This window comes from Alternaria alternata (assembly GCF_001642055.1).
Source record: "Alternaria alternata strain SRC1lrK2f unplaced genomic scaffold CC77scaffold_24, whole genome shotgun sequence".
Classification (NCBI taxonomy): domain Eukaryota; kingdom Fungi; phylum Ascomycota; class Dothideomycetes; order Pleosporales; family Pleosporaceae; genus Alternaria; species Alternaria alternata.
In genome coordinates this window covers 68,610-94,074 of record NW_017306213.1, presented here as the reverse complement: position 1 = coordinate 94,074, position 25,465 = coordinate 68,610, and the positions used below count along the sequence as shown (strand labels likewise).

The following is a 25,465-nucleotide window of genomic DNA, read 5'->3' as shown; positions in this document are numbered from 1 at the left end:
ATAAGAGACTTCCATAGAGAAGGAGAGGGACACGATAGTAGCGCCAGATTTCGGGGTCACGGTATCAACAGCACAGAAGTAGCGGTCTGTAGGGAAACGGCATCAATGGCCAGGAGGACAAGAAAGAAATCAAATCTGCGCATGCGGACGTACGCAGGAAGCATTATATTCAGCCAGCTTGGTTGAAGCGAAACGTCCAGCGAACATTGTATATAGCATTCACACCACATACCATTTTACTCTTCATAACATCATGTAATTGAATCATATTTCACAAAACGTTCGAGAAGATATTTACTTTCATCGTATGACCATAAGCCTTTATTGAGACTTACTCGGCCACCCAAACAGCAGCCATACCCATACCAGTACCAATGCACATGCTAGTAACACCAATGCTCTGCTTTGTCCTCCTCAGCTCTGTAAGAAGCGTGCTAACCTGCCTAGCACCTGTGACACCCAACGGATGTCCAAAAGCAATAGCACCACCCTTGGGGTTCACCTTCTTCTGGTCCAAGCCAAGTTCGTTGATGCAGTAGAGGCACTGACTAGCAAACGCCTCGTTGATCTCGTAAATGTCCACATCCTGCTTGTTCAAGCCAGTCTTCTCGAGGACAACGGGGATAGCGGCAGCGGGGCCGACACCCATCATGAGGGGCGGCACACCGACGATGGAAGCTTGGACAAACTTTCCAATGATTTTTTGGCCGAGGCGCTGAGCTGTGCTACGCTTCATGAGAAGAACGGCAGCGGCACCGTCGGAGATTTGAGAAGCGTTGCCGCCGTGGATGGAACCGTCTTTTGCAAACGCAGGACGGATCTTACTAAGAGATTCTGCGGTAACGCCCTCCCTGACACCATCATCCTTGGAAACAGTGATGGTCTCTTCCTTCTTGGTCTTGGGGTTCGTCCACTGGACGGTCACAGGCGCGATCTCCTCATCGAACAGCCCTTGTTTCTGCGCCTCGGTAGCCTTCTGGAACGACGACGCGGCGAATGCGTCTTGTTCGCTACGGGAGATACCCTTGGCCTTTGCCATTTGCTCAGAAAGTACACCCATAGGGACCTTGCAGTTTGCGGATTCCTTGTGGGATTCGAGGAGCTCAGAGAACTCAGATACGGCGCCAGGACCATACTGTGTGCTCATGCTCTCAGCGCCGGCGCCGATACCGACCTCGATCATGCCTGACTTGATGGCATTGGCAATGTCAACACATGCTTGTAGACCGGAGGAGCATTGCCTGTTCAAGCTCTTTGTTGCGGTTGTGGTAGGGAAGCCAGCGGCGAGGGCGGCGGCGCGGAACTCGGTTGCACCGCCTCCTGGGGCGAGGACAGCGCCAACAGCAATGTCTTCGACGAGGTTGGGATCGATGCCGGAGCGCTCGATGAGGGCCTTGTAGGCGCCGTGGAGGAGGTCGGATGCTTGGGTGTCTTTGAAGCCACCCTTTCCGCCCTTTGTGATGGCGGTACGGAGTGCGCAAGTTACGACAATCTATTGGGGTGATTGTTAGTACAGTACTCCGCAGACAAGAAGAGCCCTCAGGTGTGTAGACATCACGAGGCAATGCGATAGGCTCGAAAGCGCTAGTGTCGCATCGATCGAAGATGGGGTGTGCAACTCACGTCGTCAGGCTTCTTCTCCAGCAAACTCTTCTTTCCCTTGGAGCTCACTGCTCCAGGGCTCCCACTTCCACCTGTGAGATGGCCCTCGACCTGCGTAAGGCGTTCCTGAACTTTTATCAAACGTCAGCGATCTCGTTCATCACTTGTTGTCCTCGCTCCCTATGCTCTATCATAACATACCTTTGTTGGGTGCTTGGTTGGCCATTTTGAATAGTAATGTTAATACAGAAGCTGTGTAAAGAAAGAACTAGAGAAGGGGGCTTGGAGTGAAGTATATGGAGCAGCGGACACTACTGTTCGGTCGCGGCAAGCATTAGGTCATTCGCATGCGAATCGCCGAGGTACGTTACGTTTCAGGTTAGCTCGTTTATGGGGCGCGTCATCCTTTCTGGGGGAGCTAGCTTTCACATGCTCAATATGCGGGCGGCTGGGGTGTCTGCGGACGCTTCACATGTCAATCTGCGCAGTTTAGAAACGTTTCCTGATCATGTGCTGCTTCGTGGAGCTGACTGCTGAGTTGCTGATGCTGACCGAAGTCATGTCGCACCAACTAGTGGACGTGCAGGTATCCGAGGTGAAGAATATGGTATTGGCGACCGTCTAAAGCCAACGGACACACCGACTATAAGTTGTTCCTCAAGAAGTCTACCAAGCGGAATATTGAGATAATGTGACAAGACATGTCTACGGCCATGTAAAGCCGACTGCCCCGGAACGCCATGCTCAAACACATCCATCTAATCATGAAAATATTCTTCGGCTCACCGCCTTGCTTCTTCTTCCTGCCATGGATTATTCATCACCTGTCTCTCCAGTTCGTCTGCAATGCTACCTCTCTGAACCTCCTCATATCCTGGCGGTGGGTCTGACGGAGGCTCAAAATGCTCCTGTTGTGTTCGCGGGCTCGATAACGGACTGGATGCTTGTGGGCTTGATGGCGTGGGCGCCGCAATAACAGGACCGCCGGTACCGAATGCAGAACCATCCAAAGGCGGGCTAAGAGGAGGCTCTGGAACTCTGGCGTGTTGTCTGCTCTCCTCGTATGCAGGTAGGTCTTCCAGGTGTACGTTGTTCATGTTGACACCGCCAACGCCTCTGCTTCCATCTTCCATGTCACCACCACTCTCCCGCGCTACCTCGACAGCTTGCCGTAACCGCTCCTTTAACCGCTCGAATATGCTTGCGAAGTCAAACGCGCCGCCTTCCTTGAACTCCATAACCAGGTCTAGCTCGGCGTGCTGTGGTGGTATGCCGCCACCTTGGACGGGCTGGATGATGGCTTCCCATTTGTTTGCGCCGAACCAGGGTGCTGTTACGCGGGAATCTGTGACGTTGAGGATGGGTACGGCGAAGGATTGGAGTTGTGGTGTAGGGGTGACGGGGAGGTAGATCATCTAAATGTGAAGGTTAGTCGGCAAGGTCCACAAAATGGTGAGGTTGTATACATACCCGTCGATTTGTGAGGTAGACAACGCCCGACTTGCATTGCTGCGAGTACGACTCGCTGGGGTGATTCCGATGGCTAGTCTGTAGCGAGAGTGTGGTTCGGGGAGGAGACTGGTAGAGTGTCTGTTCGCCAGGGAGAGGTGTGTACCCGCCATTCTCAGCGAGCATGACCCAACTAGTTTTGCGGTTAGGCTTCGTCTTCTTCATCTTTTCCGTCTTGAACCCCATTCTGCTATGCTGAAATGAAAGTTGCCTCAAAAGTACGCCCAAAAGCTACATGCACAATCCGCGGGGTAGTAGAGGGGCAAGAAGCGCAGCAAGCAAACACCACCAGGTCAGGACGGAGAGAGTATAGACGGAAAGAAGAGAGAGGGAGGAGAGGATACTAACTTGACAGACATGGTTGAAACCGACTTGCAGCAAACTTGTTCACGGATAAAGCGTGAATAGTTCGCCCACCAAAGTGTCAATGCAAGCCAACCTTCCTTGTGGGATTGCACTAAGTGTGCCTGCGTGTGAAGTGCCCGCCTGGATATCTATCGGCCCGACCACCGCTGCCTATCAGATGCCGTGTTGCGGTTCCCGCGCAAATGCGAATGATCTATTTAGCGTGTTACGTGGGGACGAACGGTGGGGTTGCTAAGGTCTCGAAGTGCGCTGGGGCTGCCTGTCGCGGCGAGCGCGGTTGTCGCGAATGCAAAAAGTGTGGGTTGGAACGGGGTTTATGAACGGCGGGACGATGCAAGATGCAAAGGTGTGCTCTTAAAACGTGTATGCAGCTCGGGTGCGGTATTTACGTATTCCGACCAAAGACTCCAGGATTGATGCTTTTGTAATAGGTAATGCAACGTTCTGCAGCTGGTGACGATCCCGTGAGACAAGCTTGCGTCACTTGCTGTTTGTGGAACTTCCAAGCCTTCCAGGCCTTAGGCATGGCAGTCATCGGGCGAGATTAGGCGGAGCACAACGCGTGTTGATCGTACAAACATGCATACGTTCACAGATCTCGTTTACTCTTGAGTGGTATGTTTCATTCATAGCCGTAGCCGTTACTTATCAAACGCCATTACCCGCCCGCCGCTAATGCTAACAATGACTCGATCGACACATACAGTAATGACTCGGAGTAGACAATCGCTATATGCTAGAGACAAAAATAACACACCAACACAAAACATTCAAGGCTCCTCCCTCTCGGTGACCGTCCAGCGCCTCTTAGGCCCTTGACGGTGTTCATACACGTCATCCAACTTTGGTGGTCCCCAAAGCCCAGTATTGCTCTTTGGGGCTACTTTCGCGCCCCAAAGACCGCCAGATGCTGTCGGAGCGCTCTGTTTGCGGACTTGAGCACTGACTAGAGGAGTGGGTTTATCGCTGACCTCCCTTTCTTCTTTAGAGTCCAATTTTGTCAGGTGGTTGCTTGTGTCAGATGCACCGTCCATCTGTGCAATCGAGTTGCTCTTGGATTTGGATGCAGTGGAAGTATTAGGAGCAGCCTTTGATTGTGGATGCTGGTTTGAGAAGTTGAGGGCCATGTCCGCTTCGGTCGCCGGTGTGCTTGTCCCTGAACCTCCCCATAGTCCGCCTGCTGGAGACGCAGTCCCGCTTGTCGCACTTTGCATGAATCTGGAATTCGATCCAGAGCTCAAAGTTCGCCGCATGCTTCCCAACGAGCTCAGACTGTTTCTGTATGGCTCACCGAGCGAGAAGGGCGAGTCAAGTGGACTGCTAGTCGTCGACGATCCCGTGAATCTTCGCCGCGAGTCTAACGATGGGCTTGCTAGGATGGCTGGAGATTGTGTCTGCCTCTGCGCAGATAGCGGCTTCGAAGGGTCAACACCAGGCCGCAGATGATCGACTGAAGCTGAGAGCTTCATGTCGTAGGTATCTGACATGCCGGGATCCGCTACCGAAAGTCTCCGCTGATGTATTGTGGCAGGTGCGGGTGTCTTTTTAGGCTCGTCTCTCCGAACGGCCATGGAAAGCGATGCTAGACCAATGTCCATCAAGACGGGCTGGTTCGTCATGGCACCTAGCAGAGCATTGCACCCTGCTCCATGAGTTATGAGAATCAAAACCAGCTCTTCCTCATCATCCGCATTTGGATCGTCGCTGAAGTTTGGGAATGGGTCTGACTTGGCGTGCGATATGGGCGGCGGTGTTAGGCGCAAGGGTTCCTTAAACATGAAGCCAGGAAATTGATCCTTCGGGGGCGCTGTGCCGTGGACTCTGTACCACTCCATCATGCCCGCAAGGCCTCTTCTAAACCGCTTGTGCATTGTGCTCCATTCATCACCGTACTCTCCGCCATCGCCCCAGTTTTGTGGTGGACGCATACTGTCCCATTGGAAGTCTACTTTAACGCAGGCTTCTTGGGCATGCGCGACGTAGCCTCGCGGTATCGGATCGGCCGGAGAGACAGAGTATGAAGGGTTTGGCGGCTGGTAAATGCGTTTGGGTACAGCAGTGGGCTTTGGCGTTTGTATGGGCATTGCTAGTGATGCGGTTGCTTCTCTTGACGGCGTTCTTTCGAGGCCCAGTGGGCCAGCGTAACTGCTGGAGCGTTCACGCAGCGGCGCAAACTGTGCCAGACTGCCCATGGCTGTACCAGCGCTCTTGCCAGTGGTGGGTGTGCTGGTCCCAGACCCCCAACCGCCGGGAAAGTTGCCCTTGGTACTGTTCGGGTTTGGCTGTTCTTGTATGTAGTCGCCTCTCCGCAGTAGATCTGCTTTGGCGCCTGCCACCATCATGGTCGAGTTTGGCGGCGCTGTGATGTCAGCGTAGTATTCGGGAGACAGCCATTCGCCCAGGAAGGCATCGATGCGTAGCAACACCCTCTCCGGGCCTGTGTGGGGTCGCGGTAGTATCTCGAGATTGGGGTCGGCGAGCGGTTCGAAGGTTCGGGGCTGCGACGAGGTGGACTTGGTGCGCGGCGCCTTCTTCGCAGAGGGTACCAGCGAGCCATTATTGTCTTTGGAGGGGGGTGTAGGCACGCCCAATTGTGGCGTGGTCGGAGCATGGTATTGCGAGATGCCCGCTGCTACTGCCGTGCTCGTCTGGACGCATCGTAGGAAAGGGCTCGAGTGTATAACGATCTTGCGCTTCTTCTTCTTCGGTTTCCCTTCTTTCGAGATGCTCAGCTTGCTCAGGTCGAGATGTGCGGGGTCGTTGCTGGTCGCGTTCTTCGCATCCTCTGCCTGCTGGATATCTCGCTCGTGCAGCAGTGCCGCTATGCGCTGGCCAAGTGCCTTTGCCTGCGACCACCCGCCATAAGTGAGAGGCGGGTCGTAGGGCGTCGGTGAAGAGAGATGCCATGCTTTGTCGGCCGCATCGAGACGCGCGCCATGTCTGCGCAGGATGTTAGCGATCTAGCCGGAATGTGGAGCCGTGAAGGGTGGGTGAGACGGTACCTGGCGACGACTACGACTGCAGGACCCTTTGCCATGCCCCGCTAAAGATGGCTCGCGTCTTGCGTGCAGGAAGAGTCAGCTTGCCTGTGCGACTGTGGCAGATGTGATGCGCCTCCAATACGAATAAGCAAGTTGGTGGGCTTTATGTACGAGGATTGGGAGGACGTGAAAAGAAAAGTCGAGTAGGCGGCGGCAAAGCTGCGAGTCGTCAAGTGATGCTCCAGGGTTCAACTGTAAGTTTGCGACCCTGCATTGCAGAACGCTATGACACCATCGTCGCCCGCAAACACAACTGCAGCGAGCATGCCACCCTCGTCCCTCGCCCAAACACAGCTGGAGCGAGCCCAGGGCCACCTGCGTGTTTCGCCGCCCCGCTCCGCTCCGTTGCAGTTTCTCCGCCGTGATACGTTTACGCACGTCTTGTTTACAAAACAGAAAAACAAACTTGTCGCGCCCCCATATGTCATCTCGTCTTCCGCCGGCGGAGTTAAGACGCCGGTGGGGCCCTACGAGCAACGCCACCAATTTGCATGTGATGACTGATCTGGATTGACTAAACACTCCTACTCGAGATAATCTCCGTTTGTCTCCTTGTGTATCACGTCGAACAACGGCTTCGCACTGAACCACCCGGCCAGCGTACTCCCAATCGTCTTGTGTGTGTAGACCGCGTCCTCCTCCGTAATCTTCACAGTCTCTCCGCCTCGTCCCGCCGCCGCCGCGTCCGCCATCAGCTGTGCTTGACAGCACTTCTCCATGCTTATGAACCAGAACACCGCCTCCTCCACACTCTTGCCCACGGTCAACAGGCCGTGGTTCTGAAGTAACGCCGCCTTCTTGTCGCCCAGGCACTTTGCAATGTTCTTGCCCTCCTCCGCGGCTAGTACGACGCCGTTAAACGACTCGTAAATAACGTGGTCGTTGTGGAACGCGCACGAGTCTTGGGTGATGGTGTCCAATTTGCGACCCAGTGCGCAGAACGTGCGGCCGTAGATGGAGTGCGAGTGTGCTGCAGCGATGACATCGGGGCGCGCGTCATGGACAGCATGGTGTATCATATAGGCTGCTGTGTTCAGCAGTCGGCACTCTCCACCGTCGATGACTTCGCCTTTATCATTGACAAGGATGAGATCGGAAGACTTGATCAAGCTGAAAGCAACACCGAATGGGTTGACCCAAAATGTTGTCGGATCTACAGGGTCCTATATGGTCTTAGTATCTCGTATGCCTGTTATGTGCTCTACTTACCCTCAACGTGATGTGACCAGCCACACCTTCGTCAAAGCCATATTTGCCAAAGATGCGGAAGGCAGCCGCAAGTCGGCCCTTCAGATATGCGCGCTCTTTGTACGGATCGTCAAACTTTGGCGGCTTGGGGAATTTAAGCATCTCCGCCTTTCCATCTTTCTGGTTCAGACCAGGCTCGTTCGGGGCAACCGTGTTGGGCTTGGTCTCGTCGCCTGCCTGGGGCTCAATTGCCGACGGAGGAGACATGTTTGTGATTCTTGAGCTGTAAAGTTGACAAGAAGTGGGGATTGTACAATGGAGAAGAGGTCAATAGAAAGCCTTGGAAGTGACAGCTGGAAGAAGGCACGTTCTCTGTAGTGTCAACAAATGGAAGTCGCGATGCAGTGACTGCCTTCGTACGAGGCGAGATAGACTTCCTTTACCTCGGATCTAACACGTAACTCTATCTGTCTAACACGTAACCATATCTGTTCAAGAGCATTATCGGAAATCGCCCGACCACCACTATCCGGCGTTTACGACGTCAAAGCAGATGCCGTGGTTGGTCAGGTCCTGATAACTGGATGCAGGTGCGGGGCATATGCGCGGGGTAAGCCCTGGATACCGCTCTTCGGCATCCTAGGCAAGCGAATGCTCACGGCGGAGACATAAAACTTCCCGTGATTACAACTGATAGTATCAAGGTGATATCTGACAGCAAGAACATACATGCGTAAATGGGGTTGATGTCCCCAAGGTGGGTGAGAGCTTGATGTCTATCACAGTGTGGTTGTATCTTATCTATCAGAACGTTGAAGTTGGGGTCCGCACTTTACGACGATGTTGAGAAGACAACGCTGATGCTCTAGGTTGGAACGACTGGAATGTAGTCCCCTGTAATACTTATTTTCGGCGGACATCCTGCACCTTCGACCATCAGAGACAGTACGAAGACCACCCTGCATCATGTCGTGCAGCCGGAGGATGGCCACACAGCTGCAGCATACTCGAGGTCTAACGCAGCGCCACTCTGCCACTACAGGGCATACATGAGCTGATCTGTAGAACATATTGCTGCAAGCACTCTATTGGGCGAAAGATTCAGGCATCACACTGCATCGCTGGAACTCAAAAGTCTCACATTACAATCTTCAAATTGATAGAGCCATTGAGTGAATCCCAAGTATTTATGCCTTCTTGTAAACATGCAGGCTGACCTCCACCGGGTAATACCACTCTTTTCACGACGTATGTATGACGGCATTCTGGTTCCGCGAGTCGTTCTCGAGAAGGACAACCCACAGTAAGTTTCATGCACGAATGCATGCAGCCTCATCGTGATGGGCACGGTGAGACCGAGTCGTGTCAGAAGCTGTGATTGACGTTCTGACATGCCGCTTTCCCGTGGCGGTGCCACGAACGTTCAGCTGAAAGAAGGTTGCCTCGCTTGTAGCAACCAATATGAAGTGGAGTTGTCCTGGTCAAAATAACAGACTCGGACAAGAAGCGAACCGTTCCACCTGATGCTGCATGGCAATTTCAAAATCAAAAAGATGAAAGCCAATCAGCCATGATGCGCATGGGGGTGCGGCGAACCCGATTAAGTGGGGGTCGCGCACTGTGATCAGACGGGCTGCTCCCGTAAAATCGATCGGCAGTCTGTTCGCGGTACTTGCGCAGTGACTTCAGATGTAGGGGATATTCCCGTGTCAGAGACTGAGCAGCACGCTTGAGCGAGTCGGCACTGGGTAAGATCAACACTTGTGACATTCTGCGCGATCGAACGCTATTGTCTCGTGAACTTCGTTTGTGGTGGATTTTGTCATACCCCTTCTTCAAAGGGTAATGAAGTTCCATTTCAGTCTCACCGGAGAGTTTCTGCAATGCGCTCCACCGTTCGTAGGTAGCCGAGAAGTAGCGTGCGTACAGTCGGAAGAAAGCATGCGCACCTAGAGGACTGTATCGGACCACCCAGGTGTTGTAACATTTGTAAAGCTACGTTGCGACGTTTGGTAACGCTCGGATATCTCTTCTAACTTTCAGGGCTGATAACTATCCGATTGAAGGCATAGCTGCGCACTGGTACCGTTTTTCGTAGGAAGTATGGTCCATCACAGGGTCGAACCATAATTGCAACTCTGGAACAGGGTGACATTTCGTCCCAAGCGTCAGGAGTTCACCGATAGCTGATGGATGCGCCACCGCTCAGGGTAGCGCCACGTTGTTCAATAATATTGAATTGCCTGCATCCACTGCATATGGAGTGTCGGCAGTGAGCAATCGAACAGTGTCCGAACAATGACGCCTGATGCGCATCATCGATGGTGGAGACGCGCATTACCGCCGATATTGTTGAATGCTTCCCAAGTTTGATGCGGCCTTTGCTAAGAGCACGCGATGTTGCGATGGACTCCACACTTGGATACTCATTCGCAAGCGTTGTCTGAGCTTGCTCAAAACCCAATGCCTTACAGGGTGCCTGAGCACGAAGATCCCAAACGTGGATCAATCAAAACATTTCCTTGAAGAGTAATCCAGGCTTTCGGAATGGGACAACGATTGGCTCTGCAGGTCCGGACCGCGACGACCTGCCACCGGGGATCCAGATGATGTGATTTGGACCCGGTCTCTCGAGCCCGATGCCAATTGCTTGACGCGTGGTGCTCCCAATAAGGAATACTGCAGATGATAAAGTGCCAAAAAGGTTATTGGTAGGATGCGCCATCGTCTAAAGCGACTAGGGCTGGAGATGGAGACAGCCTTGCAAGTGGAGATAGGTGGAGGTCACGATCTGCGGCTAGAGTCCAAGCTCTCGCATGACGCAGCGTGGGGACGCGAAAAAAGAACAAATCCGACGAAACAATCACACGGGAATAGAATGGATTGCCAACCGAGAGCAGCCTTACAATGTTCCTGCAGATTTTTCTTTCTTTCGGATTTTCTCTCTTGGATCAAAATGTCCGTCTGGTCGTTTGATGTCGTCTAAAGACGTGTCCAACCATGTCATTGCGGATCGATAAGCGAGCTTTGCCGGGGAAGCCAACATCGACAAAAAAGGCTAAAAGGAAAATGCCAAAAGCCATAAACGTGTCGACTGCTTCTCTCCGCGGCTGGTGAGTGGCTCTGCTGAGACCCCGGGCATCTCGTGTACCGATTCCCGGGCAGCGCGAGCGATCGATGTGAATGGTGGGTCTTGTTAATTCCCTGCTCCCATCAGCTCTGCACACTGCCTTAGCGGGCCGCCCATCGCTGATGCCAGAAGCAGATCCACTCCAAGGCCTGCAGATGTTGGCGAGAAAGCGATTTCAATGGGCCGCTTAATCCAAGAGCGGGAGGACCGTTCCTCCGCCCGCAGATCCACCTGGCCTCTTTGCGACAGTTCAGCACCCATTGTGGTCTACACGAGGTCCACATCAGAGGACTTCGGTCAACCCCGCCTCTATCCTAAACTCCTTCTACCTTAGCGAGACATCCCGTGCGATCTTCTAGACCTACGGCAGACATGGTCGCCGACCACCATTAGAAAGAGCTAGCGGGTTACTGGTCTTCGCTTGTGCGTTATTGTGGCTTGCCTGAGAACGACATCGAACTCATCGGTCGTTCCTTTGATCGACGCCTCGTCGAGCATGCAAGGAGACAGCACCCTGGCGGGAGCGGAGACGGATATGGCGCTCTGTGCTGTTCGTCCAAAAGCAAGCATGCAAAATGAAACGCTAGACATGTGATGTATCACTCCTGCAGAATACATGTCGTGGACATGGTACACACTACCGCTCTACTGGAATCTTGTTCTCCGACAGTCTAGTACAGCCCCGAAGAGCTGCAGATCTCACTAAGCTGTGAGGGACGAGGATCTTGACCACTCCCCCCAAGGCTCTGGTGACTACGCTGGAAGCCATGATAGCTGTATGCTGCCAATCTTGAACAAAGAGCTCTTCTAGACCGGCAATAACGTATAGAGAGTGGTAGATCTGCTGATTGGTCTCTTGGTCTGACCAAATGCTGACTGATGTGAAGGTCACTCTAATCACCATAGCTCAAGCTTCCCCACTCCGTCCAAGTCCTTAGTCGCATTGGCTTGTTGTAGCCGACTACGAGGCAAGCGCAGCCTCCCCACGTACTCCATACGGTGGAGCTCATGCACCATGCTTGCGCGTCAATGCACTCACTCATGCCAAAAACGACTTACCAGACGTGTCATGCTCGGTTACGATGCATGATCGCCGACCTGCATTATCGACCTTAGGGTTGTCTTGAGCTATCCATGAAGCTCATCCTGGCTCAGCTGAATTAGCTCATGCGGGTAAGAGCTGTTAACACACTTTGGGGCATTCACCAGCTCACACTATGACGATAAGCTGTTGATCTATACTATCAAGGTACATATGCCCCGCTCGTGGTCTGTGAGGTCCACCTCAACCGATCGTAGCTGTAGAAGGTATTTCATTATATAGAGACGGCTCGTGGACTACTCGGTACATATTCTTCATGTTACTTCCAATCCATGTTACAGATTTTCAGTAAGTCGCCATCTTTTCCCACATAGCGCTGTGCTGATCCCCCTCCTCTAGAGAGACATAAAAAGAGACGCTCCCAGGCAACTGAAGATCCTCAAACCACAAATAGACGCTCATCCTCCCTAGCATCTATTGAGACTGACACAACATCGTCTCCTCCTTCTACGAGGTATTCATCTTCGCCGCCGTCATTACCAGTGTCCAAAGGCCGACCATCTCCTGCACAGATCAGTTACTCTTCCTCAGCAGTACCTGAACTTCGACTTCACACAGTACCTGAAGCTACTGTGAGACCTGCTCCAGTGATAAGGAACTCCTTGCCACTCTCAGCGTCAGCATCTTCCACCTCGGCTGTATCTACACCGACTCGTGTTATTCCCACAACACCGAACTCAACAGGCCGTAATACACAGCTTGTTTTTGAATTGTCTCCACAGCCAGACAGTCCAAATTCTCCATCTCCTGTCCGCTCTCAACCATACAATCCACCCTCCCCATCACCCATCCGGCCCTCAGTGAGCGCCTCAGTCTCCACTGAATCCGTAGATACAATCAAACCACTACAACCTTCGACGCCTATCATGCAAACAACTCGACCCACTTCAAGTCGGCAGCAGACAAACGGCGCGAGTGCGGTGTTGTCACCACCGGCTTCGCCCCAAGCTCTCTTCCGTACAAAGGGCCGTCTTCCATCATTCACATCTTCTCGCGCAACTAGCGGGAACTTCAGCACAATGATGTCGTACAACAAGCGAGGAAATAGCAACAGCCACCAAACCTCATTGGTCCAGGACTCGGCTGCCTCTCTCCGGAAGAGAAGTGCGGCCGAGTTAGGCGCAGGCGTTTACCAGAGCATCGGCAATGTCTCCTATGTTGCGTTTCTTGAATGGATCAGGTCCGAGCGTCTAACCACACTCCCCCACAAGGGTAGTCGTTGGGACAAAGTTCTGATCCGCGCGCTATACTTCGCTGAGCAGCTTCACAAATTCGAGCTAGCTGTGAGGCCCTTTGCCCAGGACAGCAGTTCAGCAGCCATCATCGGGTATGGTCATGCGCAGCTGCTTCTCGAGCTTAGCCACCACAACTCTGAGGCTCTTGACAAGGCTTTCTCCGTCTTCTACAAGTTCGCCATGTCATTCCAATCGGTTCTGCATCGTTCAGAGTTGTTGAACGCGAGTCCAGAAATTACTGAACAGATCTGTTTGTTGTACACAGATCTTATTACTCTTGTGGTCGACGTAGCAATCAAGTTCTACAAGACCGTCAAAGGCATGACACCTGGTTCAACCACCCTTGACATTTTCGAGCTCTTCGGTGAAACAATCGAGACCTTCCGTACCCGTCAGAGCAATGTCGTTGAATTGATCTGGCAATCTCAGATTGAGAAGGGCCACTTTGAGGAAGAGGAAGCCATTGATGTTCAACATCTGAGCCGATGGCTATCTTCGCAAGACCGTGTGATTGCTGCAATCACCAGAGATCACGAGACTTACGTAGACAACCAAGCGGAGTTTACTTGTCTCTGGTTCCTCAAGCACATGACTAGATTCTTCCAGAGCGACAACCGCGTCTTCCTTGTCACTGGTCAGTCAGGTGCTGGAAAGACGACACTTGCTGGATCGATCGTTGAGCGATTGCAACGGCCCATGAGCAAGAAGCAATACGACACGCTTTTCTGCTCGTTGTCTCCCGACATTCCGACTGCTGCTACATCGTTAGCAGTGGTGAAGTCCTTGTTGTTCCAACTTCTCAATCTTCGCATTGGCAACATGGGCATCTACAAGGCTCTTTTCGACGCCTACCACCATTGCAGAAGCTCCGATGATCTCAAGGCCTACGAGGAATGCTTATGGCATGCGCTTGGCGAAGCTCTCAAGAACCCTGTTAGTGGTGGCAACGAGTTGGTGATGATTGTCGACGGTCTCGACGAGATCGCTGCCTCTAACAGTGCCTCTATTCAAGCTGCTGGCGTTGTCAGCCCTGCTGACCTGCTTGAGAGGCTGGCTAAGGTCACTCAGCAAGGCAAGGGTGTAAGGCTGATCACATTGTCTTCTTCTATGAAGCTGCCGTCTTCGGCCAAGGGGATCCAGCATCAGATTATCAAAGAAGATGTTCGTGACGATCTTCACGCTGTCGCACTACGGGCTTTGATTCACAACCACCACTTCCATGGTCAGCGTCCTTTCGAACAGGAACAAATCTTGGACCGTATCATCAGCATGGCGAACGGGTCATTCCTACACATCACATTGACTTGTGAGTTGCTGAATACCCAGAAGTCACCAGATGCCTTGATGAAGACACTGGAGGGCTTTGAATCTTCCAAGCCGTCTTTGTCTGTCCAGGACTTGATTCTCAAGCTCTTCACTACTCTAAACCCGACCAACGACGCAAAGACATTGCTATCGTGGGTTTTGGCCGCTGAGCGACCTCTGACCATCGACGAGATTCAGACCCTGTTCTCAGTCGACGTACAACGCGGCACTGTATCGGAAAAGGGTGTGAACACGAACGAGATCTTCAAGACGCTCGCACCATTGTTCACTCTGCATCAACGCATAGTCCGCTTCAAGCACCCCGTCATTCACTCCACTCTGCATGACTTCTCAGCCAATGGAAAGATTCCTATCCCTCTGAAGGACAGCGAGACGGACATGCTTCTTAGAGTACTTGCTTACTCCAAGCATACTTTGAAGGACCACACTGCCGAACCGACTTTCGACACATTTGATCCTTCAACCCCCGACAGATTGTTCAGGAAGCATCCTTTCCTCGAGTACGCAGTGCGATACTGGGTTCTGCATCTCCAGCAGTCTCCTCTGGCTCCTAAGTCGTCTGGCGAGTTCAAGCCCACCGGCGAACTCCAGAAGGTGTTCCCCGAAAGCACCATGTTCCCCATTCTGGAGTCTTACTGCTGGGATACTCAATTGCCTATCCCTGAGGCTCTGGAGTTACAGAGGCTTGTTAGCATCCTTCGCAGGAACATGCTCCCAGAGAACCACCCTGGTCTTCTCCAGACATACCTGTCAATTGTCTCAAGCTATCTACTCATCTCGAACGTCACAGAGGCCACGAAGTATCTCTACCTGTGTACTATCGTTAGTCGTAAGGTCTTGTCGGATATGCATCCCTTGACCTTGGATTGCGCAAGCCAGTTCTTGAAGATCACAGAGACTCAGACAACGACCACTAGGACTGAGATTATGACACGCCGTGAGGAAATCTTGAAGGTGTTGATTACCACCTACGAGCGTCAATACGGCAGCACCTCCGAGCTAGTCATCGAGACTCGCAAGGTTCTGGCCCAGCTTTACGAGTCCATCAACGAACAGGAACGCTCCATTGAAATCTACCGCCTCATTCAGGATGCCACCATCCAGCTTTATGGCCGAGACTCACATCAAGCCCATGATATCCATGATCATCTCCAAGTGACTCTTGGAAAGGGCACAGGCGATCGTGAGATTGAGATCTACGATGACTTCTCTTTCGAAGTTGACCAAGACGATGAAGAGCACGTCGAGATTCTCACCATCTCTACTATCAACGCCATGTTGATCCAGATCCAAAAGCTTCTCACTATGAAGAGGTTCGCTGAAGTCGAAAGGATGTACGTTGAGCTCTGGATGGAGGTCTCATCCAAATGCCGTACTGTCCAATCTGTGGAATGGCACGAGAAGAACATTGAGATTGCCACCTCTTATTCTCAGTTCTTGAAGAGTCAGAAGCGTACCAACGAATCTGTGGCTATTCTGACCTCAGTCTGGCAGCAGTATGAGTCCCATCATCTGTCCTTTGCGAAGAGCATCGTTCAACGTCTCACAAGCGTTGCCAAGGAGATGAGAAGCATGAATGCGCACTCTCAAGCACTCTCAATTTTCAAGTTCGCCCATTCCTATTACCGCAAGTCCAGCAGCGAAGAGTCCTCTGAGTCGCGTGAAATCAGCCAGCAACTTTCCCAGACTTCCAATGAGCTCGTCCAGCATAGTTTGAATAGCTCCAGCTCTACAACGGAAACTACGACGACCATTTCGGAGTCTGTCTACCAAGACGTATTTTTCACGACCATATCGAGCTCCAAGGCTATTGAGTCTAGCACTATGGCGCTAGCCAAGAAGCTGGTAGTGCAACACATGGCGAAGAAGAACTACACTGCCGCCATCAGTGTTATCCATGCTACTCTGCAGCGTACTTGGTCTTCTTTCCTCGCCAACTCTATCCATGATGTCACCATGGCGACTGTGTTCACTCAGGAGTCAATCGAGCTTGTCGAGCGCCTCGCAGAATGCTATCTGCAGACACGACAGCTTGAAAGGGTTGACGATGTCTACAGCCGCTTCTTCCGCGCTGTTCTAGTCACCGAGAACGTTGACAAGGCCATTTTCGAGAAGTCGAAGAACCTGTTGATCAACTTCTACGACAAGCACGGCTACGCAGACAAGGCAATCAGCACCTACCAGGAGATCTTGGTTGTTTACCGCAACCGTCTGGGCCACACGCACGAGCACACCATTCAAACCCTGTACATCCTCGCTCAGAGATGCCGCAGCCACCCTCGCAACCATGGCTACTGGCTGGACTACTACCTGCAGATCCTCACGGCTCTCAACAAGGACTCAGACGTCTGCCACAAGGATGCACTGGATGCTATGCTCGTTGTCACAGTCACCTACTGGGAAGACCGCAGGTACGCAGAAGCCGTAACCTTCTATAGAGTGCTCTGGAACACTTTCGTTCGCCAGACCAAGCAGCACAAGGTCTTCACCGACGTCAAATTTGTTGAGACGCTATACGAGCGATACTACCAGTGCCTGGAGGAGACCAAGGCCAATTGGTCTGAACTCTACAAGGTGACCAAGGAGTACCGCGAGACTTCCATTGCCGTCTTTGGTGCTGAGTCGACCATCGCTGTCAGCGCAACCCTTGCGCTCGCACAGGTAGCTCAGAGCAGCGAGCAGCATATGTCGGAGGCCATCTCGCTCTACGAGGCGGTCTCGCAGTCGGGTAAGCAGGTCACAACCACTACCAGCATCTCGGAGATCAAGCATGCACTGTCATCTCTCTACTCCAAGCAGATGCACTCTTCTTCTTCCAGCAGCATGAAGGCCGAGACCGTGCAGCGTGCTTTGAGTATGTCCGAGTCGCAGTTCGAGCAATCCACGCGCGAGAATGGATACAGCCACGAATCTTCGCTCACAAGTTTGAGGGAGCTCTCGTCTCTATACTCGCGCCAGCAGAAGTCAGATGTTGCGGTTAAACAGATCTCAAGGACTGTCTCCGAGATTATTTCAAAGGAGACCTCCTCGCAGAAGCAGATCGAGTCCGCCAGGTCTATCGCTGCGACATTCCAGGCTATTGAACAGGTCAGCACTGCGCATGCGATGGTTCACGAGCTACACCGTCAAATCTGCGCCAAGGACGCTCGCAACGCATCCAAGTGGTCATTTGACCTGACGAAGAGCAGCCGTACGGCTATCGCCTTCCTTGCATCTCTCCAGTACAACCTTCGTAAAGATCTCAGCATCAGCTTCTCGGAGATCTACGCTGATTTGACCATGGAGTACATCTACTGGGTGCAGTTCCACCAGACTCTCGACAACAACGAGAGCCTTACCAACATCCTGCTGGCTGCCGCTCCTCTCCGTTACTTCCTGCGCCGCAACGATCAGAAGGACATGATTGCAGTTGTCGAGGAGCAAGCAGTTGGTCTCTTTGTCAAGCGTGACGCACAGGACTTGAAGGACTTCAGCAAGGAGTCGCCACGCATCTTCATCATTGGCATCCTTGACCATCTGGGTAACGGCAGAAATAAGAACTTTAACCGTGCCGTTATCCTGTCCTCCAATGAGAGCGTGGCCAAATGTACCAAGGCGAAGATGTTCCACGAGGCATACGACATTGCCAACCTTGGCTTCCTCTACGCCAGCAAGCATGACGGCTACAACGGCCCTCGTGCTATCAGCATGGGCTTCAAACTTGCCTCGCTGCTTGTCGGTCGCGATGGCGAGAAGTGCCCCGACCCTACTCTTCGCAAGAAGATGCTGGTTCTCTCCAACCGTATTGTCAAGAAGATTTTCGAGATTTGCAGGAACCTCAAGATCAACTTTGCTCAGGTCCAGTTGTACGAGCTGAGCCACCTTTCGGTCCTCCTGGGCGAACAGGAAGACTACGAGAGTCTCGAGTGGCTCCTCACAACTCTCTGGCAGACACGCGATGCGCAAAGATCATGGCCCGCCGAGGTGCTCCTCAACCTTGGCCGCCGCCTCATTTGCGCTCGCTACCTTGCCAACGAGGAGGTCAAGGCCATCCGTCTCGCAGAAGACATTGCCTACAACATGCGCCGAGCCCACGGTCCCCGCGCTCCAGTCACCATCGAGACGTACGAGCTCCTCGCCCAGCTCTACACATCGACTGGCAACAAGTACCAAGCGCAAGCCGCCAAGGGCGAAAAGACTGCTGGCCTCGCCGCGGACTACTTCAAGAAGGCCATTGGCATTCACGAGGATATCCTCCGCGTCCTCGTCAACGACCCAGCCAATTCCGCCAACGAGGACGAGGATGACGATGACGACACCACCGCCGAGCTCCTCGCTCGCGAAGGTGTCAACGTTAACAACGCGCCCAACTCGCCACCCTCAGCTGCTGTTGACTCCAACACGCTCGACAAATCGGCGACAGCGCTCAAGCACCTTCATCTCCTCAAGCTTGCGTACCAGCGCTACGGTGGTTGGCCCAAGTCTTACGACGAGTACGAGCACCTCAACGCCCAGCTGTTCCGCGTGTTCGGCTCAGAGGGCAAGTGGAAGGGTGTCGAGGGTACGGAGAAGTGGGATGCGAAGGCATTTGGTGCTGGCAAGGCTGAGAGCCAGGAGGGTGGCTTCAAGGGTATTGCGGACTGGAGTCTGGGAAGCGATGAGCTGGTCTCTATCGGTCACGGACACGGACAGGGTCAGCACACTGCCATGGTCAACGGAAATGCCATGTTGCACAACAAGAGGATTAATTAAGTGAGGGGTTTGTTTCGTTTCCTGTTCTCGTGAGCAGGTTTTGATCAATTTTTTGAAAAGTTCTGGTTTCACGCTCAGTTATTTAGTTGGTAATAGTAATGTTATGGCGTTCTTGAGTTGACTATCCCGTTCATCAACACTTTGGTCCTTTGTTTGAGGCTTACATATATACAATGAATCTTTGAAATCTTCGCTTTCTTCTTTTTCCTTTACTCTTTGCTCAACAACTCTGCGATTGAAGCTGCAGTGGCGTTGTGAATAGGGAAAGTAGGATGTAGCTCATTGAGCCACAAGTACTCGTTGACTGGGTACTCGCAAGTGTCGTTCTTGGTGTACCAATCCGGTGTTCCACTGCAACTTTGTTAGCGCTACCCATTTCGTCTGCATCCACATCACCAGGAACAACTTACTTCATGTACGCCGCGCAGTAGTCAGTGACATTCTTCAATCCGGCGGTCTGCTCATAACTAGCGGGGTTCTCAATGACGGCATTGAACAGACCCCAGGTATCATGTACGAAGGCAGTGGTTCCAGTATGGTTCGCCTGGAACGCGTTCACCATCTCACTGAGCCTCTTGTTCCAGTCCAGGATAACCTTGCCCTCGTTCTCCTTTGCGTAACCACCGTCATCTTGGTTTAGCGTCATTGGCGCAAGGTTAACAGGCGGCACGCTCAGGAACAAGAAGTTGCGGGCACCGGTTGCGTATACGTCTTCGAGGAGGCTGCCATATACAGAGAAGATGGTGTCGTAGAGCGTGGCGTTGTTGAGCCACCAGCTGTTTCCTACGTCGTTGATGCCGATGAAGAAGGCGAAGAGGGACGACGCGGATGACCAGGGTGCGGTGTCCGGATGTGCACCATATGTGGGAAGGAATTCGGTGCGGACTTGGTTCTTCATGCTGATGACTGTGGGAGCGTATGGTGTTACGAGGTCGGAGTCAACAGTGGCGCCTCCATAGGCCATGTTGTAGGTAAGAAGGTCGCTGGCATTGTAGGTTGTAGAGAGGAAACCAACCCAGTTGGGTCCGTTGGAGGACGTGTAGCCGGGGTACGCAGGGTTGCCGAACGGGTTTGAGGCGCTGGGTTGTGTTCCTTTCACGTCAAAGCCGGTTTGCGTATAGGAATCACCGAAGACGAAGAGTTGTTTGACATTCTTCCAGCCAGACCATGATGAGCCGTTTGAGTACGGGGCAGCGAGGCCGGTAGTGGCGAGAGACAGCGCAAGAGCAGTTGATTTGACCATGTTGTTATGAGAGTCCTAGCAGTAACACAGAATGCAAGTAGCCAAGAGATGAGTTCTGAAGAGGAGCGGCCCGTTAAGTATGATGCCAACAGTATTATACCAGTACCAAACTAATCCGGGTCTCCGGAACAGACGATCTACAGGTGCGAACGAGGTAAATTAGATGAAATTACTCGTTGTATGCAAATACCCCACATATTGGAAATAGAGGGCAAACTACACTGAATCGCTCGCGGAAGAATTCTGGAAAGACGTTTCTAATGCACTAAGAGGGTTGCGCGTGAGTAGTACGCGTAGAAATGCTTGTCCGGAATAGAGTCCGAAGGCATGATGCTCCGTGTTGGAATGGGTATAGCGGGATGATTTGCATCATCATCAACGCGAGTTAGCCTCGACATTGAGGAATTCGTACCTACGTTCGTCGATCTGAAACAAGATCTATAATGATGCCAGGACTTGCATGGTTCGAGGTGTTTGGTGGAAGTTGTGGCGTAGAGGGGGTGCTGCAGGCGGTGCGATTGTTTGTGACAGTGTTAATAGCACAGTCCTGTTAGCCCTAAACGGCTTGGGCATAAAGTGAAGAGTACGCGATGCAGTGTGCCACCTTGAGATGGGTGTGCAGACGCGTTGTGGTATACTTGTCCTAAAGTCCTGTTGTCGCGCTGGGTGGCTGGGAGGCTGGGAAGCTGTGCAGCCCGGACCCAACGCCAATATTTCAAAAGTTTGCCCAGAGCTGAGTTGCAGGGCGAAGTCAGAACATGAATGCGCAGCCTGATTATTGTGTAGAAGAACGCATGGTGCGATGTGGTCAGACTCGTCGAGTGAAACAGGCCCTCCATTTGTTTCCAAGAGTGGGGGTGTCGCAGGTACTCGTTCATGGCTCGTATAGCAACCATGGATACGGCGAGTCGGTGTCCATTGCATCGGCCGGCAGGCCTCTGTCACGAGACGTAGAAAGCAAACAGCCCTGGAATAGTCCACAGCAGTAGGGCATGATATCAGAGAGTCGGATGAAGCGGGAGCTGCAAAGCAGGAGTACTGGCATCGGCCGAGCAGGATATTTACAGTACATGTGCAGGCCTCGGGCGACGTCATATACCGAGAAGTTGCTTTGGCATGCTGCGATGGCACGGAAAGGGGAGAAAGGTAAGACGGATAAACAAGAAACAGTGTGGCTAGAAAGCCGGTTAGTCGAGTAGCTCAAACGGGGAAGAGGTGTAGAAGAATAATGGAGTGGCTGATGAAAGATGGCGTAAGGCTGAACAGGCTAACCAACGCAGACCCTGGGCGATGATGGTCCCAGCCGCCAGACAGCTGTAGCGTCGACACATGTCATCCAGGCATTGAAACATTCTCTGCACGCTGCGCTACGTCTTTTCTTAGCTGCTATAAGCAAAACCCTCTGCTAGTCTTGCCCAGAAATCCAGGGAAACAAAAAGAAAGCCCTGCATCCCTGAACCGGTGCTCTACCAGACTACTCGGCCTCGCAGCAATCCGTATTCCGACTCACCACCACATCGTTGCCAGCGCGCCGTGAAGCTGACAAGGCACCGAAAACCCGACCGATCCTTACGAATCCGACGTCCGAAATGTCCGCTTGCTAGGAACAACGTCATACCCGATCCCTGCATTCGCTCGACCGCCAAACGTTTATACAAACAGCCCTGCGTATTCAGCACCCAAGCCCCGCGTATTGTCGGTACCAAGATCCACAGCCACAACAACCTCATACAGGAAGTAGTATTACTGCACACAGCCAGTCATGGCTGGAATGGAGAACATCGAGGTGCATAGCAAGGTATGTACAGTGTCCACGTCGCGCTCCCACGCTGATTGAAGCCAGTCGTACCTTGTAAGATGGGTCAATGTCAACTCAGGACATACCATATCATGGAGCGTTCAACCCCACAAGAAATCTATCAACTTCGGCATCTTCAAGCACCCCGGATCAGCCACCGGCGCAACTCCAAACCTGCCAGCCTCTGCGACTGTCGAAGCCGGACCTGGCACCCCTAGCCTCGAGCCGCCTACAACGCGCGGACGCGGAGCCTCGACCTCACGAAACGATAGGACCGTGGTGTTAGAAAAGTTGGCGGCCATTGGGCTGAAGCAGGTGCACTGGCATGGGAAATGCGAGGCCGATTTGGTGTCCATGGGCACATACGACGTGCCAGCAGGAGAGGGTGGCATGTACGGATTGGTCTTTGACAACACCTTCTCCAAGACTGTTTCCAAGACAGCCACCTTCGTCCTCATGACATATCCGACGAATGCGGCGCCCAAGTCTGGCCATCACATGCACTATGCGCACGCCATGGCAGGCGCGAGCACAACGAGCCTCCCCAAATCGAGCCCCTCTATGGGCCCCGTCGAATCTTCGGAATCCCTGCCACAAGCCTACGCCGAGCGACCAGGATCACAACATACGCAGAAACAAGCCAGTCTTTCAGGAGGCTCATTCCTTACCGGAGTGCTGCAGAAGAAGAGGAGGAAGAAGAACCAGGGCTATGCCAGGAGGTTCTTCTCCTTGGACTTTACATCGTCTACCCTCTCCTACTACCGAAACGACCATTCCTCAGCATTACGTGGAGCCATACCTTTGTCGTTAGCAGCTGTTGGTGCCAACGAGGACACGCGAGAGATATCTGTCGACTCCGGCGCTGAGATCTGGCAACTACGGGCAAACAACGCGAAAGACTTTCAGATGTGGAAGAACGCGCTTGATCGCGCATCAAGATCAGCGTCAGATAGGGGTAACATGGCTTCGCCAACACTACAAATCAAAGACAGTCCATTCCAAAGCCTTGGGCATGTCATGAATGCGGCCGAAGAGAACGAATGGGCAAGGGTCGAAGCCTTGGTGGGCAGAGTTTCTGGTACAAGAGACGCGGTCCGACGGCTGGCTCAAGATACCGATCCCAAGTATGGTGCATCGTCAGCCATAAGCGTTGGCAAGGTCAACGATAGCCTTTCTCCAACACCCTCCGAAGCCGAATCAGGCGACTACTTCCCAGAACAAAAAGCCCCTGAGAAGATGGCCTTTTGGAAACGCAAGCCGAGCAGTTCTGGCGTTCAGAGTCCGTCTGGTGGTATCTTCAAGAGGAGTGTGTCCGCGCAAGTGGGTGCCGCATCACCTGGAGCCGTTCCTCCTGTACCGCCCCTGCCCTCAAATGCGTCGATAAACGGCAGTCTTGCAGTGCCCAAGCGTAATGGTCGTGCAAGCACGATGAGCTACTCAAGCTACACTAGCCATACACACGAGGAAAGCGTTCACGACAACTGCATGGCTTTACTAAAAGATCTGGACTCTGTCGTCAAGGAGTTCTCTGAACTGATCAGTGAAAGCAAACAACGACGGATGCCTCCACCTGCACCTCTCTCGGCCGTAGAGTCGCGTCATAGCTTTGAATCAGTAGCCGAATCCGTTGATGAGTTCTTCGATGCACCAGATGGCGACGCCAACAGGTCACAGCTCCTTACCATCCGCCGCGACAGCGAAGAGGATAGGCGAGAACGCGAACAATCGCCAGATGCCGACTCGGATGGTGAATCAGAATCGTCATCAGAAAATGGCAGTGTTGGCATGATGGATCGACCTCGCATGTCACGGGAAACTACCCCGGCGCTTTTCCCTACACGACCCAAGTCACTTACACCACTGCCGCTTGAACCTGTGAAGCGCCGCGGCACGGTTCCAGCTCCAAAGGTCCAGCCTCCAAGTCTTATCGCATTCTTCAGGAAGAATGTCGGCAAAGATTTGTCAACTATCGCGATGCCGGTATCAGCTAACGAGCCTACATCTGCACTGCAACGACTGGCAGAGCAGCTGGAGTACAGCGAGCTGCTCGACGCTGCAGTGACTGCCACGCCAGACAACGGTGAGCGCCTCGTCTACATGGCCGCATTCGCCATATCAGCATTTAGCAACGCTCGTGTCAAGGATCGTGCTATTCGTAAGCCGTTCAATCCCATGCTCGGCGAGACCTACGAACTTGTCCGCGAAGACAAGGGTTTCCGTTTCTTCGCAGAGAAGGTTGTCCACCGTCCCGTCCGCATGGCATGTCAAGCCGAAGCTGCGGAATGGACGTTTGTGCAATCGCCAACACCGATGCAAAAGTTTTGGGGTAAGAGTGCAGAGATCAACACCGAGGGTCGTGTGCGCATCTTCCTCCACGGTTCAGGCGAACACTACTCCTGGACTCTCGCAACCTCGTACCTTCGTAACGTCATCGCCGGTGAAAAGTATCTCGAACCCTCCGGCACTATGACCATCATCTCAGAGACTACGGGCGCAAAAGCCATCTGCACCTTCAAAGCCGGTGGCATGTTTGCCGGCCGCTCAGAAGAAGTCTCCGTCCAAGTCTTCGACGCTACCGGCTCCGTTCTGCCCATGGGCGCAACAGGCAAGTGGACGACCGATCTCCAACTCACATCCAATGGCCAACCCACCGGCAAGACAATTTGGAAAGTAGGCGACCTTGTCGACAAAGCTGAGAAGCACTACGGTCTTACCACTTTCGCCGCTGCCCTCAACCAAGTCACGGCCATCGAACAAGACCACATGGCTCCCACGGATTCCCGCCTCCGACCCGATCAGCGCGCGCTCGAAGACGGCGACGTGGACAAAGCCGAAGCACTGAAAGCGCGACTTGAGGAAAGACAGCGCAGTCGAAGAAGGGTCATGGAAGAACATGGTGACGAATGGAAACCACGCTGGTTCACCAAGGTTGGGGCTGTGGAAGCTGCGGCGTTGGGTGACGAAGAAGTTTGGAGACTCAAGGGTGGAAAGGATGGGTACTGGGAGTGCAGGGAACGCGGCGACTGGGGTAATATCCAGGAAGTTTTTGAGACGTAGTGTAGCGAGTTGTTTTTGAGCGACATTTTTTGGTGTTAGATAGTAAGCGACGTTGACCACATCACGCAGACAGCGCGATTGACAGAATCCATGTTGTTGGAATTGATGACGGGCTTTTTACATCGAAGTTATATGGT

At 52.9% G+C, this 25,465-nt stretch overlaps 8 protein-coding genes across 8 annotated transcripts; 2 read left to right on the top strand and 6 right to left on the bottom strand.

Annotated features, from left to right (window-relative positions):
• Positions 1-247: 247 nt before the first annotated feature.
• On the bottom strand, positions 248-1,908 carry CC77DRAFT_1024610 (3-ketoacyl-CoA thiolase B). The gene is made up of 3 exons (XM_018525908.1): positions 1,804-1,908; positions 1,624-1,733; positions 248-1,492 (listed from the first exon to the last, which is right to left on the bottom strand). Exons 1-3 carry the CDS (start codon positions 1,826-1,828, stop codon positions 332-334), a joined length of 1,296 nt encoding a protein of 431 aa, XP_018381093.1. The 5' UTR covers positions 1,829-1,908; the 3' UTR covers positions 248-331.
• A 201-nt stretch (positions 1,909-2,109) lies between these two features.
• CC77DRAFT_1024609 (hypothetical protein) lies at positions 2,110-3,885 on the bottom strand. Its single transcript, XM_018525907.1, has 3 exons — positions 3,460-3,885; positions 3,073-3,244; positions 2,110-3,017 (listed from the first exon to the last, which is right to left on the bottom strand). Exons 1-3 carry the CDS (start codon positions 3,468-3,470, stop codon positions 2,385-2,387), a joined length of 816 nt encoding a protein of 271 aa, XP_018381092.1. The 5' UTR covers positions 3,471-3,885; the 3' UTR covers positions 2,110-2,384.
• Positions 3,886-4,247: 362 nt separating this feature from the next.
• On the bottom strand, positions 4,248-6,514 carry CC77DRAFT_945944 (hypothetical protein; the record flags this gene model as incomplete). The annotated part of the gene is made up of 2 exons (XM_018535053.1): positions 4,248-6,417; positions 6,480-6,514. The coding sequence occupies 2 exons, from the start codon at positions 6,512-6,514 to the stop codon at positions 4,248-4,250; spliced, it is 2,205 nt and encodes a 734-aa protein (XP_018381091.1).
• A 518-nt stretch (positions 6,515-7,032) lies between these two features.
• On the bottom strand, positions 7,033-8,342 carry CC77DRAFT_430832 (class II aldolase/adducin domain-containing protein). The gene is made up of 2 exons (XM_018531648.1): positions 7,728-8,342; positions 7,033-7,681 (listed from the first exon to the last, which is right to left on the bottom strand). Exons 1-2 carry the CDS (start codon positions 7,971-7,973, stop codon positions 7,043-7,045), a joined length of 885 nt encoding a protein of 294 aa, XP_018381090.1. The 5' UTR covers positions 7,974-8,342; the 3' UTR covers positions 7,033-7,042.
• Positions 8,343-12,063: 3,721 nt separating this feature from the next.
• On the top strand, positions 12,064-19,344 carry CC77DRAFT_972484 (hypothetical protein). Its single transcript, XM_018535859.1, has 2 exons — positions 12,064-12,226; positions 12,278-19,344. The coding sequence occupies exons 1-2, from the start codon at positions 12,211-12,213 to the stop codon at positions 19,228-19,230; spliced, it is 6,969 nt and encodes a 2,322-aa protein (XP_018381089.1). The 5' UTR covers positions 12,064-12,210; the 3' UTR covers positions 19,231-19,344.
• On the bottom strand, positions 19,335-20,692 carry CC77DRAFT_430572 (hypothetical protein). The gene is made up of 2 exons (XM_018531646.1): positions 19,641-20,692; positions 19,335-19,581 (listed from the first exon to the last, which is right to left on the bottom strand). Exons 1-2 carry the CDS (start codon positions 20,471-20,473, stop codon positions 19,440-19,442), a joined length of 975 nt encoding a protein of 324 aa, XP_018381088.1. The 5' UTR covers positions 20,474-20,692; the 3' UTR covers positions 19,335-19,439.
• CC77DRAFT_431611 (hypothetical protein) lies at positions 20,555-21,753 on the bottom strand. Its single transcript, XM_018531650.1, has 2 exons — positions 20,886-21,753; positions 20,555-20,610 (listed from the first exon to the last, which is right to left on the bottom strand). Exon 1 carries the CDS (start codon positions 21,566-21,568, stop codon positions 20,912-20,914), a length of 657 nt encoding a protein of 218 aa, XP_018381087.1. The 5' UTR covers positions 21,569-21,753; the 3' UTR covers positions 20,555-20,610; positions 20,886-20,911.
• Positions 21,754-22,235: 482 nt separating this feature from the next.
• On the top strand, positions 22,236-25,328 carry CC77DRAFT_1012827 (hypothetical protein; the record flags this gene model as incomplete). The annotated part of the gene is made up of 2 exons (XM_018523794.1): positions 22,236-22,271; positions 22,317-25,328. 2 exons carry the CDS (start codon positions 22,236-22,238, stop codon positions 25,326-25,328), a joined length of 3,048 nt encoding a protein of 1,015 aa, XP_018381086.1.
• Between the last annotated feature and the right edge of the window lie 137 nt (positions 25,329-25,465).

Bases quoted from the DNA above. Each gene is read 5' to 3' on its own strand.
- CC77DRAFT_1024610 (XM_018525908.1), bottom strand. From the start codon at position 1,828: ATGGCCAACCAAGCACCCAACAAAG. The intron at 1,734-1,803 runs GTATGTTATGAT...GTTTGATAAAAG, and splicing joins CAACCAAGCACCCAACAAAG to TTCAGGAACGCCTTACGCAG. The intron at 1,493-1,623 runs GTGAGTTGCACA...TCACCCCAATAG, and splicing joins TGGAGAAGAAGCCTGACGAC to ATTGTCGTAACTTGCGCACT.
- CC77DRAFT_1024609 (XM_018525907.1), bottom strand. The intron at 3,018-3,072 runs GTATGTATACAA...CTTCACATTTAG, and splicing joins TCTACCTCACAAATCGACGG to ATGATCTACCTCCCCGTCAC.
- CC77DRAFT_430832 (XM_018531648.1), bottom strand. From the start codon at position 7,973: ATGTCTCCTCCGTCGGCAATTGAGCCCCAGGCAGGCGACGAGACCAAG. The intron at 7,682-7,727 runs GTAAGTAGAGCA...AAGACCATATAG, and splicing joins CTGGTCACATCACGTTGAGG to GACCCTGTAGATCCGACAAC.
- CC77DRAFT_430572 (XM_018531646.1), bottom strand. From the start codon at position 20,473: ATGGTCAAATCAACTGCTCTTGCGCTGTCTCTCGCCACTACCGGCCTC. The intron at 19,582-19,640 runs GTAAGTTGTTCC...ACAAAGTTGCAG, and splicing joins TACTGCGCGGCGTACATGAA to TGGAACACCGGATTGGTACA.
- CC77DRAFT_431611 (XM_018531650.1), bottom strand. From the start codon at position 21,568: ATGACGTCGCCCGAGGCCTGCACATGTACTGTAAATATCCTGCTCGGC.